General features: G+C 45.1%; 1 protein-coding gene across 1 annotated transcript in view; it reads right to left on the bottom strand.

Annotated features, from left to right (window-relative positions):
* Positions 1 to 16,399, bottom strand: part of ctnnbl1 (catenin, beta like 1) — a gene marked incomplete at its 5' end in the record, with an annotated part of 135,453 nt that overhangs the window by 39,766 nt on the left and 79,288 nt on the right. Inside the window, one exon of the mRNA XM_084436072.1 lies at positions 10,313 to 10,406. Coding sequence (XP_084292198.1) covers positions 10,313 to 10,406 — 94 coding nt within the window. The remainder of the gene's footprint in view (positions 1 to 10,312; positions 10,407 to 16,399) is intronic.

The raw sequence follows: 16,399 nt of genomic DNA, 5'->3' as shown, positions 1-16,399 counted from the left end.
GTCCCGTGGACCCACCACCCACGGGAGGAATTGTCGGGGTCGGGGGCGCTGCCAACTAGGTGACAGTGAAAGCGGTGGGCACCGACGGACCGGACCCGAGCGGCAGAGGCTGGCTCTGGGGACATGGAACGTGACCTCGCTGGGGGGGAAGGAGCCGGAGCTTGTGAGGGAGGTGTAGCAATACCAATTACAACTGGTGGGGCTAACCTCCACGCACAGCATCCGGCGCCAGAACCAAACTCCTGGATAGCGGTTGGACCCTGTTCTTCTCCGGAGTTGCTCATGCTATGAGGCGTAAGGCAGGTGTGGCTATACTATCTAGCCCCCAGCTGAGCGCCTCTGTGCTGGAGTTCACCCCAGTGGATGAGAGGGTCGCCTCCCTGCACCTTAGAACTGTGGGGGGGGGGGGGGGGGGGGGGGGACTCTGACTGTGGTTTGTGTTTATGCACCGAACAGCAGTTCAGTACCTTCCTGCAGTCCCTAAGTAGAGTCCTATTTGGGGCTCCTGCAGGGGACTCCACAGTCCTATTGGGGGACTTCAATGCACACATGGGCAATGATGGAGAGACATGGAGAGGCGTGATTGGGAGGCATGGCCACCACGACCTGAAGCCGAGTGGTGTTTTGTTGTTGGACTTCTGTGCTAGTCACAGTTTGTCCATAACAAACACCATGTTCAAACACAAGGATGCCCACAAGTACACCTGGCATCATAACACCTTAGGCCGAAGATCGATGATAGATTTTGTTATCGTATCAGCCGATCTGAGGCCATGTGTTTTGGACACTCGGGTAAAGAGAGGGGCAGAGCTGTCCACTGATCACCATCTGGTGGTGAGCTGGTTTCGATGGCGGGGGAAACCTCTGGACAGACCTGGAAAACCCAAGCATGTAGTGAGGGTGAACTGGGAACATCTGGAGAAAGCTTCTCTGGTATCCCTGTGGAGGTTGGGGACATCAAGCATGAGTGGTCGGTGTTCAAAGCCTCCATTGCTGAAGCTGCAGCTGGGAGCTGCGGCCTGAGGGCCATAGGTACGTCAAGGGGCGGTAACCGTAGGACACCGTGGTGGACAGCTGTGGTCAGGGAAGCCGTCCGACTGAAGGAGGCCTTCGGGATATGTTAGCCTGGGAGGCTCCAGAAGCAGTTGCAGGGTATCGACTGGCCCGGAGGGCTGCGGCTTCGGCCATGACCAAGGCAAAGCAGCGGGTGTGGGAGGAGTTCGGAGAAACCTTGGAGAAGGACTTTCGGTCGGCACCAAAGTGTTTCTGGAAGACTATCAGACACCTCAGGAAAGGGAAAGTGGGGGACCATCCAAGCTGTATACAGCAAGGAAGGGACACTGCTGACCTCAACTGAGGAGGTTGTTGAGCATTGGAAGGAGCACTTTGAGGAACTCCTGAACCCAACTAATCCACCCTCTACGATCGAGGCAGAGCTGGAAGATGATGGGGGGTCATCGTCAATTTCCCTGGAGGAGGTCACTGTGGTAGTCAAACAACTCCACAGTGGCAAAGCCCCAGGGACTGATGAGATCCATCCAGAAATGCTGAAGGCGCTGGGTGTTGAGGGGCTGTCTTGGTTGACACGCCTCTTTAACATTGCGTGGAAGTCCGGGTCAGTGCCAAAGGAGTGGCAGACTGGGGTGGTGGTCCCAATATTTAAAAAAGGGGACCAGAGGGTGTGTGTCAATTATAGAGGCATCACATTACTCAGCCTCCCAGGGAAAGTGTGCTCCAAGGTGCTGGAAAGGAGGGTCCGGCCGATAGTCGAACCTCAGATCGAAGAGGAACACTGCGGATTTCGTCCTGGTCGTGGAACCACCAACCAGCTCTTCACTCTCGCAAGGATCTTGGAGGGGGCTTGGGAGTTTGCCCAACCTGTCTACATGTGTTTTGTGGACTTGGAGAAGGCTTACGACCGGGTCCCTCGAGAGGTCTTGTGGAGGGTTATGTGGGAGTATGGGGTGAGGGGATCCCTACTTAGGGCCATCCAATCCCTGTACACCCAGAGCGAGAGCTGTGTGGTGTCCTCGGCAGTAAGTCGTCTTCCTTTCCGGTGGGGGTTGGCCTCTGCCAGGGCTGCGCTTTGTCACCAACCCTGTTTGTGATTTTCATGGACAGGATATCGAGGCGTAGCCGTGCGGAGGTGGGTTTGCAGTTCGGTGAGCTAGGGATCACGTCGCTGCTATTTGCAGATGATGTGGTCCTGATGGCATCATCTGCCCGCGACCTCCAGCACTCTCTGGATAGGTTCGCAACTGAGTGTGAAGCAGCTGGGATGAGAATCAGCACTTCTAAGTCTGAGGCCATGGTTCTCAGCAGGAAACCGGTGGTCTGTCCGCTCCGAGTAGGAAATGTCCTTACCCCACTTGAAGGAGTTCAAGTACCTGGTGGTCTTGTTCACGAGTGAGGGAACCATGGAGAGGGAGCTTGGCCGGAGAATCGGAGCAGCTGGTGCGGTTCTGCAGTCTCTTTACCGCACTGTTGTGATGAATAGAGAGCTGAGCCAAAAGGCAAAGCTCTTGATCTACCGGTCTATCTTCGTCCCCACCCTCACCTATGGTCATGAAGGATGGGTAATGACTGAAAGAACGAGATCACGGATGCAAGCAGCCGAAATGAGTTTTCTCCGGAGGGTGGCTGGGGTCTCCCTGAGAGATCGGGTGAGAAGTTCAGTCATCCGGGAGAGACTCGGAGTAGAGCCGCTGCTCCTTTGCGTCGAAAGGAGCCAGTTGAGGTGGTTCGGGCATCTAGTGAGTATGCCTCCTGGGCGCCTCCCTAGGGAGGTGTTCCAGGCGTGTCCGGCTGTGAGGAGGCCACGGGGTAGACTCAGGACTAGGTGGCGGGATTACATCTCCACACTGGCCTGGGAGCGACTAAAGATCACTCAGGCAGAGCTGGTTGACGCTGCCAGGGAAAGGGATGTCTGGGGCCCCCTGCTGGAACTGCTGCCTCCGCGACCCGACCCCGGATAAGCGGATGAAGATGATGATGATGTTCTAAGATAACTATCTTGAGTCGATTGGTGATGTGTTGTTTTGAAGTATCTTTTATATAACGTTGACATTTCCATAGCTAGCATGCTAACAGTCATTCCTTCATGTATCCTATCTATCTAGAGAAGAGGACCCTGTTGCTGTTATCTGTCCCACTTGACCAATCTGTACCTCTGTGATTACAGCCCACAGATAGAATTAAGACCCGTGAACCCGTATGCTGTCTCTGGACATCTGTTGGAGCGCAACTAACCCACCATCACACTTACAAAACTGAATTTGTGGATTGTATTCCATTTGTAGATTGTTTCGCATTTGTTTTCAAACCACTGATTCAAGAAGTCTATAAATTCTGTGCAATGCTCAGCGTTCAAGTGTCAAATCTGTGTTTGTGCATCAGTGTATTCGTGGATTGCATCGCATGTCGACTAATCGCCTAACACAAGTCTAAAAAAAACAAAACATTTTGACACTCGTTCCGCATAGTTAGCTAGCTAATGTTTGCTAGCTACCAACTAGCTTGGCTAGCTCGCCAGCAGTGTTAGGTAAATGTGAACCAGCCTAAAATATGCAGGTATACGGTATTATGCCCAAATTAAGCATGCTAACGTTAGTTAGCTGGTCTGGCTGCTAGCTACTGTACCTGGCTCACTAACTAGACTAGCAATCTAACCTCCAGTCCAATAACAGGCTTGTTGGGTGTATTTTTTACTCCCTCTTCTGACTGACTGAACTAGTCCTTTCTTAATTTCTCCAGCGTCCTGCAGCAGCTGTCATAGAATTTACTTCTGGCCTCAAGACATCTCAGATCCAGCTTTTTGTTCTTAAAAACCTATTGATCCAGTCCCCTGCCATTTGCTATTGTAAACACTTTAAACCTTTGTTCTCTCTCTCTCTTGTAATTCCAAACACCTCCTGAACCTCTGTCTTCCCAACTTCTTTGTTAAGACAGACACCCCTGTCGTTGTATCCTCACCAGGACAGGAAGGCCTCACACCTCAACCTTCCTGTCCTGGCTCAGGCCTTTGTTCCTTCGTCTATATTCAAAGTGTACCGCACTTTTCTTTGCATCCCTCGACCACTGTTTGATGTCCGTCACCTTATCATGACGTGTATAGATGGGTCAGCCAACCAAATGTCTGCTAGCGTCACATCCTTGTATTGAGCACATATAAGGCTGCGCCAGACGAGCTTTGGCTCACTTCTTTCTGATGAACCACTCTGTGTTTTATCTTGAGGTCCTTTTGCAATCGTATTGTTTTCTTAATAAATCTGACTGAACCTTTTTGTGCGAACCTTGGCAAATCCTTTATTTTTGACTTAAGATCAAAACTTCTTCAACACAGCGCGAGACCAAAGACTATGGATGGCGGCATCAGACCCATTCACATGAAGCTGTGTAGGTTCACTCTTTATGAATATATGCAATCATGCAGGCAGTGCACACTTTGCCACCGACTTCCATTTGTGAATCATGATGAGTTTGTTTATGGATTTCAAATCTATTTGTAGATCGTGTTTTATATTTGTGGATCATGACGAGTTTGTAGATTTCAACTCTATTTGTAGATCGTGTTCTGTTTACAAATTATAATACAGTGTGTATTTAATATACTTCTGACATCGATTTACCCCTATATACCTGGGATCTACCTGCATTTGTACCTTTGTACTCTAGTCTACACTGAGATCTGCACTGGGGCCTATTATGACCCGACAGCTGCCACTACTTAAAGTCATGAGGGTGTCAAGAGGGTGTTTAGCTATTCTACTCGCTTACTCAACAGCAATTGTGAGATATTGTCATCCTCATTACTCCTGGTCACGTCAATATCATCCAGACCATCTGTGTGCTGTGATACATTTTATTAAAATGCTGCACATCATGTATGTCACATTGACGCAATAGACCTTTCTATTCTGGCGGCAGGTTCTGCCCCACCCCCAGTTACTGTTGCTATGCCCCACAAGCTAAGTTAATAAAATATCTACTGAACAGCACATACCTGATGATTCTCTCAAGGATTCCTGACAATATTGCTGTATGTTATTTGCAAAATACCACTACTTTGTCTCAGAGTTCCACCGAAAGGCTTGAAATATTTTACACAAGGATATATCCAAGAGATGTGGATTTTGGACAGAGCGAGATGTGAATTTTGGGCAGGTGACAACATACAAGTTGATGCTAGGTGCGGAAGGCACAGATGCCTCATAAACTCCAGATTGATGTTATTAGCCTCTCTTACTCTGAAAATGTAATTTAATGTTATTTATTGCTCTATAAATGTTCTTAGCCGGTAGACAAACATACTCCAGGAGCTTGCTCGATCGCCTCGTTGAGAGGGGTCAGGGAAGAATTTTTACAGCTCACTTATCTGGCCCCTGGGTGATTACTGTTTTTTTGCTTCCCTCTGGAATATGTAGGGGTGGGATGTCTGCCCACCTCCCTTGTTCTCTGTAAAGCGCATTGTGTTGCCTGTGGGTATGAAATGCGCTATACAAATAAAGCTTTGATTGATTGATTGATTGAAACTCATCAGGACAAAATCGTGGAGTCTTACTGCACATGTAAAATGAGTAAGTTAGTGGCATCCATTCTTAGAAAATAAGCATGGGAGAATGATCTGTTAACTACTACCTACTGGCTTATTAGCTACTGTCCATCAAGCACCTAACGTTACAAGCTTCGTAGCATTTTGTGTTGGCGTTGCTGTAAACTGATGTGTGGAGGGAGGTGTGGAGTATCGTACAGCTTGTTTTCTTATAATATTATGGTACAGCAGCCTGCAGGCCGGTTTTCTGTATTAAGAACCATTTTCCTCAAACTAATGTCTAATCTATGAACACAACATAGGACAAGCTTTGTTTGTGGGACATCAGGGGCGTGGTCTTAAGAAATCAAGCAACCTTATTGGTTATTATTCTCTGTGTGATTGACAGGTTGGAAAGGTCTATTGAGAACAATGGGGCATGGGCTGATGGCTCCATCTCACTGAACTCACAAACTTTAAAATCCAGCAAATCTACACGTCTTTCAACCATCTCGATGCCAACGAATTATGACTATGGTTAAATAAAGGTTAAATGACTTCCCTGTATACAGATGCATTGATTAATATTTTAGGACTACAGACTTTTTTACTGTCTCTCTGAACTCTCACACTCAATTTGTACAAAGTATGACTTACAGTGAATCCGGAAAGTATTTATAGCTCTGTTAGGGCCTTATTCCAAAATGGATTCAATTTGTTTTTCAAAATTCTACACACAACACCCCATAATGACAAAGTGAAAAACTTTTTTTAGGAAATGTTTGCAAATGTATAAAAAATATGTAGATAGGTATTCACTCCCTTTGCTGTGACACTCCAAATTGAGCTCAAGTGCATCCTGTTTCCACTGATCTTCCTTGAGATATTTTTACAACTTGGAGTCCACCTGTGATAAACTCAACTGATTGGACATGATTTGGAAAGGCTTACATCTGCCTATATAAGGTCCCACAATTGACAGTGAATGTCAGAGAACAAACCAAGCCATGAAGTCAAAGGAGTCGTCTGTAGACCACCGACACATGATTGTATCGAGGTACCGATCTGGGGAAAGGTACAAAAAAAATCAGCAACATTGACGGTGAGCCAATGAGCACAGTGGTCTCCATCATTCGTAAATGGAAGAAGTTTATAACCACCAGAACTCTTCCAAGAGCTGTCCGTCCAGCCAAAATGAGCAATCTGGGAAGAAGGGCCTTGGTCAGGGAGGTGACCAAGGACCCGATGGCCACTCAGACAGAGCTCCAGCATTCCTCTGTGGAGATGAGAGAACCTTCCAGAAGGATAACCATCTCTGCAGCACTCCACCAATCAGGCCTTTATGGTAGAGTGGCCAGGTGGAAGCCACTCCTCAGTAAAAGGCACATGACAGCTTGCTTGGACTTTACCAAAAGGCACCTAAAGGACTCTCTACACCATGACAAACAAAATTCTTTGGTCTGATGAAACCAAGATTGAACTCTTTGGCCTGAATGCCAGGCGTCATGTCTGGAGGAAACCAGGCACCGCTCATCACCTGGCCAATACCATCCCTACAGTGAAGCATGCTGGTGGCAGCATCATGCTGTGGGGTTTTTAAGCGGCAGGAACTGGGAGACTAGTCAAGATCGGGGGAAAGATGAATGCAGCAATGTACACAGAGATCCTTGATGAGGTCCAGAGCGCTCTGGAGCAGGTTCTTAGACTGGGGCAAAGGTTCCCCTTCCAACAGGACAACAACCTTAAGCACACACCCAAGATAACAAAGGAATGGCTTCGGGACAAGTCTGTGAATGTCCTTGAGTGGCCCAGCCAGAGCCCAGACTTGAACCCGATTGAACATCTGAAAATGGCTGTGCACCGATGCTCCCCGTCCAACCTGATGGAGCTTGAGAGGATCTGCAAAGAAGAATGGGAGAAACTGACCAAAAATAGGTGTACCAAGCTTGTAGCATCATATTCAAGACGACTTGAGGATGTAATTGCTGCCAAAGTTGCTTCAACAAAGTATTGAATAAAGGGTGTGAATACATATGCACGTGGTGTTTTATTTTTTGATAAACTAGCAACAATTTTCTCAATCAACAATTTAAAAACATTTTCACTTTGTCAAGATGGGACATTGTGTGTAGAAACTTGATCAATTTTGGAATAAGGCTGTAACATAATGTGGAAAAGTGAAGGGATATGAATACTTTCCAGATGCACTGTAGAAGAAACAAACGTCCAAAACACAAAATCGAGGTGTGTTGTAATGTTTTCGCTTATGTTAGCAGGTAACATTAAAGCTGCATGAGATAACTTTTTTGTAGTTATATGTTCACTTTATTTTGCTATTGGTTTATGAATTGGCCTTAGTAGACCCAAAAAATCATTTTCATGACACCATATGAGACCATGTGAATTTATTATTTTAGAATTTCAGTGTACTGGCTACACTAGTACAGTGGCAGGAAATCTTGTCGTCACAAGGGAAAGTGATGCATTTTGAGTACCACAGCAGTTTCCCATACATTGATTTACTTGTGGCAGTCCGCCACAATATCAACATTGCCTGCCACATATTATTTTCTATTTTTACCTCCACCCCAGCGACAGTGCAGGGGAGAGGTAATGTTTTTGGTGGCGTGTGTACGTCCGTAGTCTGTTAGCAGGATTACGCAAAAACCAGGCCAATTTTCATGAAACTCGGTGGAAGGGTGTAGCATGGGCCAAATTTTAAGCCATTAAATTTTGGAGTGGAGATGATCCAAATCACAGGGCGGGTCCATGAGCCATTTCTTGGTTAGTTTGTTTGTTAACAAGATTAACTTACAACTATTTTTTTAATTACAGGACCCAAAGGGAAGTGGTCTTTATTCTGCCACAGGGACATACACATTACATATTGTGAGCGGCGACATGGCACACAGCACACAAATGCAACTTTTGGGGGGCCACCAGTGGAAATTGGTGCCTGGCATCCTGGCATGGTTGCCTATCCCATCCCAAGCCGTCCTCATCCAGGGGCAGCCAGGAGCAGTGGGCAGCCATCGTTCATGGCACCCGGGGACCAAGTCCAAGTGCTCAGTCCAAGTCCTGGTCAGGGACCGGACTGAAGAACATTTGTTCTTCTGCATGTTTTCATATTGGGTTCTTTGGAAGGAATCACTTGCGAACACGGAGAGAACATGCCATCTCCACTAATTTTATCAGTGAAATTATGGTCTCTATGTTTCAGGGTCATAGTAGACAGACCACAAATAGAACTAAATGTCCAAAATAGAACACTACCCCTTTAATTTAGATTTTTAACCTGACCTTAGAACAGAATACTATTCAAAATGTATGGAAATCTGCCTTGGTTCTGACACTTTAAAAAGGGTGGAGTAGCCTTCTAGTCTAAACAATTATCAACTTTTTATATACCGGTACCAATAATGTCCTAGGCAAGTTCCAGTCTGGTTTTAGAAAGCATAGCACTACCACTGCAACCATTAACATGACAAATGGTATATACTTGAAGCACTTGATTTTAAACAGCAATGTGCCATTCTGTTTATTGATTTGTCAAAGGCATTTGATAACGTTTTTTTTTTTTTTTAACAGAGTCTGTCAAGTATAGGCATTTTAACTACAGCTATTGGTTGGTTTAATTATCTTACTGCTAGATCACAATGTATACAGATTGATGATATGACTTCTAATATACTTTTTGTATGCACCGGGATTCCCCATGGATCCATTATTGTTCACTATTTATATAAATGATCAGTGTAAAGGTATTCAGGATGCAAAGGTACATTTATATGCAGATGATACTATCATTTATAGCACTGCTCCCACACTGGATAATGCTTTCAGCAGGTAGCAAAAAGCTTTTTTGTCCATGAAAACCTTTATCAGCTTGCTCACCTTTCTCGGCTTTCATATTGATATTCCAGCCCAGGAGGATAGAGACACTATCAATTCAAATGCAGACCGACCGTTTGAGATAGAATTGAATAGTTAGGACTTGAATAATAATAATACAAATAAAATAATGTCTTTCCTTCTTAAAGATTTAATAGAATTCTAAATGTATCCTCAGAACAGTCGGACAGAACAGTAGGACGGGGGAGTTGAACCCGTGACCCCTGTATTACAAGACTGCTGTGCTAACGATTGTGCCACTTGGGCAGCCATGTTTGGTAAATACGGGTTGAAATGAATTAGTCTTCAATGGTTTAGTGCTATTTATTGAATGTATATTTAATTAATTTTCGGGTTTGAATCTAAAAATGAATGAAGTCCGGTAAAATGATAGCCCCTCAAATAACCAATTTTATGTAGGCTACTGTCTCTGCTGTAGCTTATCCAAAAAAGCAGTTTGCAATTCAGACCGGTCAAACTGAGAAACGTAGCCAACATAAGGCTATAAGCAACGGCAAACAGATTGGCAGAGAAGCCTAGTAGCCTACTACACGGTAGCAGTGCTTTACTGCCCCTCATGGTTGCGGGTTGTAATAATTATTTTACCACCGCTGCCAATGTCGTTGTTGCTCTCGCCACGAGGTGCGGCAAAATATTCAAGTTTGGATGACTGTAGCCCCTCAAATAACCAATTTTATGTACTGTAGGCTACTGTCTCTGCTGTAGCTAATCCAAAAAAGTAGTTTGCAATTCAGACTGGTCAAACTGAGAAACTTAGCCTACATTAGGCTATAAGCAACGGCAAACAGACACAACCACACACACACTCCAAAAACACTAGAGGAATAATCATAAGAGTTTCTCCCACTCGAGCTGTCAGGTCTGTCTTACCCAGTGTGTTGTAGACCCCGTCTGCTTCTTCTTTCACCGTCTCATCCAGCCTCTCCATGTTCTGGACCAGCAAAGCCACCACCTGACCCTCCAGCTACAGAACCACAGAGATGGAACGAGAGAGAGAGAGAGAGAGAGAGAGAGAGAGAGAACAGGGTAGAGTTAATCACATACATATCTCTATTAAATAAAATAGCCACAGCTCTAGATCTAACTGCACTGGTAGGCCTGTCCAATCCATCTACATTTCAATATTATATTGAACATAATTCCTTCTTGCTCAAGTGGTTTTCCTGGAGAAAGATCATATCACTGGATAGTGACTTTAGGCGGGACAGTGCCTTCCCCCTTTTCACAAGATGATTCAGGCCTTTAACGTTCCATGATATCAGTTAAAGTTGGCCCCTTCTTCGCTTGTGTTACCTTATCCTGCATAACAGGTTCATACAAAGCACTTGAATACCTTATCATTGCGACTGAAGTGATCCTAAATTGAATAATCAGGTCCAAGTCCCAAACCCATCCAAACTGAGCCCCCAACGTCTGGCCTATACTGAGAGAAATACCCAGAGTAAGGTGTGACCCCTCTGAGGAAGCTATAAAAACAAAACCAATCAACCTGAGAAAAAAGTAGCCTAGCTTCCCTTACCTAACAGCTCTAGAGAAGTCTGAAATGGCTCCCTAATAATAATAATAATAATAATAATAATAATAAATATAGCTGCAAGCAGCAATGAACGGGGCCAAGCCCTTACGCATCAAAGCCAACAAGCGAAATGCGCCATAGCCACATTTAGCACTAGCCATTGATGTCAATGAAAATACAATGAAGGCGCAAGGGGGTGTTGTTGCACAAAAACACTTATATCACCATCATAATTTAATCTGACAATTTTGCATCCTATATGTAAGTTATAGAGCATGCCATTGCCTACCCATACAAGCAAGATGAGCCCCATCCGGCCACAGGGGGCGCTACAGCAATTGGTTGTGTTTAGCCATCTTTAAGCATGTGGCCAATTTACTTCTCATTTCTCAACCTACCTCAACATATGCTCTGGTACCATTGTAAAAAGTTTCGGAAAAATCAGCCTAGCGGTTAGGCTGAAACCGGAAAATATCTCTCTTGCGCTCCCATTGGGAATGACCAGTAATGCAGGGCTAGCCTCAGGTTATATGTGCGGATATGCTTGCAAAGTTTTGTCGTGTTCTGTGCAACCCTTCAGAAATGATACCACTTTATGTGAAAAGCTATGGCCTCTGCAATCTTCATTGGCTTATAGTTTCTGTTTTATTCAACTGTTCAAAAATGTGCAGAGATGGAACTTTAGATATTGTTCCCTAGATTCTGTCTACAAAGCATGATGTGAATCAGTCAAACTTTCTAGGAGGAGATATATTTTAAGTGTTTTTCAAAAAATGCAAAATAGAAGAAAATAAACATAACGGGAAGTTATGGGTCCTTGAGGCAAATTTGTTCGTCATGAGGAGAGACATATGTGTGCAAAGTTTCATGTCTGTAGGTCAAACGGGGCCTGAGACATGCCTGTTCAAAGTTAGCAACTTCAGTCGGCTGCTATAGCGCCCCCTTTTGGCCAATCGATGTTAGACTTGCTCCATGCCTTCGGGCCATAAGCCTCTACCATTGTGCACAGTTTCATAAAAAGTTACCAATCGGCTATAGGGCCTGCCATAGACTCCCATGGCAGATGAATAATAATAATAACACTAACAATTACAATAGGGGCTTCGCACCTTCGGTGCTTGGCCCCTAACTACCAATTACAATAGGGGCTTCGCCCCTTCGGGGCTTGGCCCCTAATAATACCATCAATTACAATAGGGGCTTCGCCCCTTCGGGGCTTGGCCCCTAATTACAATAGGGGCTTCGGGGCTTGGCCCCTAATTACAATAGGGGCTTCGCACCTTTGGTGCTTGGCCCCTAATAACAATAAGGGCTTCACACTTTGTGCTTGGCCCCTAATAATAATACACTTCATTTGTATAGAACCTTTCATACAAATAAATGCAGCTCAAGGCAAGCTAAGTTTATTTGTATAGCACATTTCAGCAACAAGGCAATTCAAAGTGCTTTACTGTACATGAGACATTAAAAGCATCAGGACAAAGTGCAAGAAACACATAAAAGGTCATATAAAACGAAATGCAGGAAAAATTAAATAAAGGAATAAAGGTTACAGGGCAGTGTATGAATGAATAATTATTTGATTTAATAAAAAGCAGGCAAAAAGAAGTCTTCAGTCTTGATTTAAAAGAACCGAGAGTTGCAGCAGACCTGCAGTTTTCTGTAAGTTTGTTCCAGATATGTGGAGCATAAAAACTATAATCCTTGATATATTCTTCAGGTAAGCATAACCAATCAACCTGAGAAAAAAGTAGCCTAGCTTCCCTTACCTAACAGCTCTAGAGAAGTCTGAAATGGCTCCCTAATAATAATAATAATAATAATAATAATAATAAATATAGCTGCAAGCAGCAATGAACGGGGCCAAGCCCTTACGCATCAAAGCCAACAAGCGAAATGCGCCATAGCCACATTTAGCACTAGCCATTGATGTCAATGAAAATACAATGAAGGCGCAAGGGGGTGTTGTTGCACAAAAACACTTATATCACCATCATAATTTAATCTGACAATTTTGCATCCTATCTAGTACCTAGTCGTTTTTGACAACCTGGACCTTATTTACGACATATTATAAGACGTTTGACTCACCAAGATCACTTTGGTGTAGTTCGGAGGCATGTAGAAGAAATGTAAAATCCAGCGCGAGCCAGTATATCCTTGTAATGGCGGTGGTCGGGGCACTTAGAATGCAGTTTCTAAAAATCTATTTTCTGCCGCGAAACGGTTGTTTTCATCAAACGTCTTTGGACACGAAATAGCTTCCTCACTTGCTGCAGCACGCATGCGCACAGCGTGCTGGAGCAACGATTGCGCGCTGTGCGCATGTGTGCTGGAGCAAGTGAGGAAGCTATTTCGTTTCGAAAGACGTTTCTAAAGATTATATTACAGAGGCATGTGAAAAACCACAACATGCCTATGCTCTATGTAAGCACAACTAGCGATTCATGAAGACAGATTGATGAAAACAACGGTTTCGCGGCAGAAAATAGATTTTTAGAAACTTTATTCTAAGTGCCCCGACCACCGCCATTACATGGATATACTGGCTCGCGCTGGATTTTAAATTTCTTCTACATGCCTCCAAACTACACCAAAGTGATCTCGGTGAGTCAAACGTCTTATAATATGTCGTAAATAAGGTCCAGGTTGTCAAAAACGAGCAGTGTCCTTTAAAGTGCTTCTGCTTTCCTTACAATCACGGATCAACGATGATCCTTGCACCACTATTCAGTAGTGATAGAGGAGGTCTGTGGGTATAGATGGTGTGTTGAGCAGTGATAGAGGAGGTCTGCGGGTATAGACGGTGTGTTGAGCAGTGATAGAGGAGCTGTGGGTATAGATGGTGCTGAGCAGTGATAGAGGAGGTCTGTGGGTATAGATGGTGTGTTGAGCAGTGAGAAGAAGAGGGAAAGAGGCTGAGCACAGAGCCCAGGTCTGATCTCTGATGCTGCGCTTCTACGGCAGGAGACTGGATGAAAGAAGTGACAGGTCTAAAAAATAATAATAATAATAATAAAAAAACGACAGAAGTGGAAGAGAAAGAAGAGATGAGGAAGGAGAGAATAGAAAGAAACGATGGGAGGACAAGAGGGGGGTGGGTGAAGATCTAGGCTAGATGGTTCTGACATCTAGTTACAGAAAATCTCTCTACGGTTCGGCACGCACGTGGTCCGAGGATAGTTTATAAAAAATAATAAAACAAAAAAGGATGTAGGCGACGTGGTCACGTAGGGCGCATGTTCAATCCACACTAGTCAGGCGCTGCCAGCGCAGCGGTAGTCATGGCTAGCGGAGGAGCTGAAGAGCTTGAAAAACCTCCTGCTCAACAACCGCTCATCACCACGGCATTTAAGCAACCCTTAGCTAAAGAATCTGACCGGGCTAAAGCTATTACAAAAGGTATTATTGGGGTGTTTATAGCTGCAGACATGAGGCCATATTCCGTTGTGCAAAATGAGGGGTTTAAACATATGCTGGATGTGCTTGAGCCACGTTATGAGATACCGTCGCGCACCCACTTTTCTGAGAAGATCCTGCCAAATCTTTATGAGCAGGAAAAGGCAAAAGTTGTCAGTGAATTACGATTATGCGCCCTACGTGACCAGTTGCTGGTTAGCTATGAGAGGCAGGATCCTAGCCGACCATTGCACCCCCCCCCCCCAGCTGGGAAAGGCAGTTCTAACTCCATACATCGAAAGAAGGGAGCATCTCCCCCGCACAGAAGTCACTGCAGCAGTTGTGAAAGCTGTTCAGAGGGCTAGATCTCGTGATCGACTTGAGGATCCAGCTGCCCCAGCCACTGTCCCAGCCAGTCCCCCAGCCACGGCCCCAGACAGTCCCCCAGCCACTGCCCCAGACAATCCCCCAGCCAGTCCCCCAGCCACTGCCCCAGCTACTGCCCAAGCTGGGGCAAGTAAGAGGAAGAGGTGTCAGAAGGAATGTAAAACACATCCTGTGTGCTGCGGGTGTAAGAAATATATCTGCAAAGGCTGTGCAGTTGCATACTGCCCATTAGTTGTTGTCTGGTTCACATGTTCACATTTTTGTTTTGTATGTTTTATTATGGGGCGGTGGTATAGCTCAGGAGGTAGAGCGGGTCGTTCAGTGAACGTAGCGACCCTACGTAAGTACGTGCTCCAATCACAGAAATGTAAAAGTTGTAGAAATCATTGGAAACTCAAGATTGCCATGACATACACTTGTAAAGAATATGTCTGTATGTAACTGTATGTAAACTTTTGACCACAACTGTAAGTAGCTAGCTACAGCAACTGAAAATATTTTTCACTCCCAGTCAGAAAATGTCAGCTAGCCGCCATACTAATTTTCGCTATGCTAAACTTTATTTGCTTATGCTAAAATGTTAGCAATCTAAAAGTCAGCTATTTTTGGCACTTTTTTGGGGGGGGAGGGGGGGGTCTTTCGGGAGGACCAGGAGGTCCAATGGTAGGGGAAACACTGACTTTTTTCTTTTTTTTTTAATGTAAACAAATTTCACCAAAATATTTGACAATAAACACGAAACCAGGATAATGTGTGATTTTTTTCAAAATATTATCTACTAAGCATGTAACGGTAACCGCAGTATTACGGTAACTGCAGTATTTTTTGGTCACGCGGTAACCTTGGGACTGGCTTGGTAAAACCGTAGGCTAAACTCACTGTTCTGGACTGGTCAGATGTCTTAGTTATATCAAGCTAACTATTGGCATCGGTGTGCTTATATGTGTCATATTTATTCAGTTTGAGTAATTTACGATCGAGCTAGCTAACAACCTTTAGCTCAAGTGGCTTAGTTGCTGGTTAGCGATGAGAGGGGGAGTCCCAGCCCAACTGATAACCCTCCGTTGCGGGTTGGGGGGATGCAACGGTCGGCTAGGATCCCGCCTCTCATAGCTAACCAGCAACTGGTCACGTAAGGCTCATGTTCAATCCACACTAGTCACGTAGCTTTCCGTTGCCCTGGAGGTCCACCCGTCTGTGAGTGCAACAGAGGATGCCTGGGATAATTCACTGACAACTTTTGCCTTTTCCTGCTCAAAGATTTGGCATGATCTTCTCAGCAAAGTGGGTGCGCGACGGGATCTCGTAACGTGGCTCAAGCACATCCAGCATATGTTTAAACCCCTCATTTTGCACAACGGAATATGGCCTCATGTCTGCAGCTATAAACACCCCAATAATACCTTTTGTAATAGCTTTAGCCCGGTCGGATTCTTTAGCTAAGGGCTGCTTAAATGCCGTGGTGATGAGCGGTTGTTGAGCAGGAGGTTTTTCAAGCTCTTCAGCTCCTCCGCTAGCCATGACTACCGCTGCGCTGGCAGCGCCTGACTAGTGTGGATTGAACATGCACCCTACGTGACCACGTCGCCTACATCCTTTTTTGTTTTATTATTTTTTATAAACCTTTCCGCGGACCACGTGCGTGCCGAACCGTA

This window comes from Borostomias antarcticus (assembly GCF_949987555.1).
Source record: "Borostomias antarcticus genome assembly, chromosome: 3".
NCBI classification, from domain to species: domain Eukaryota; kingdom Metazoa; phylum Chordata; class Actinopteri; order Stomiiformes; family Stomiidae; genus Borostomias; species Borostomias antarcticus.
Note: the sequence above shows the minus strand (reverse complement) of the source record. Positions and strands in the feature narration are given on the sequence as shown.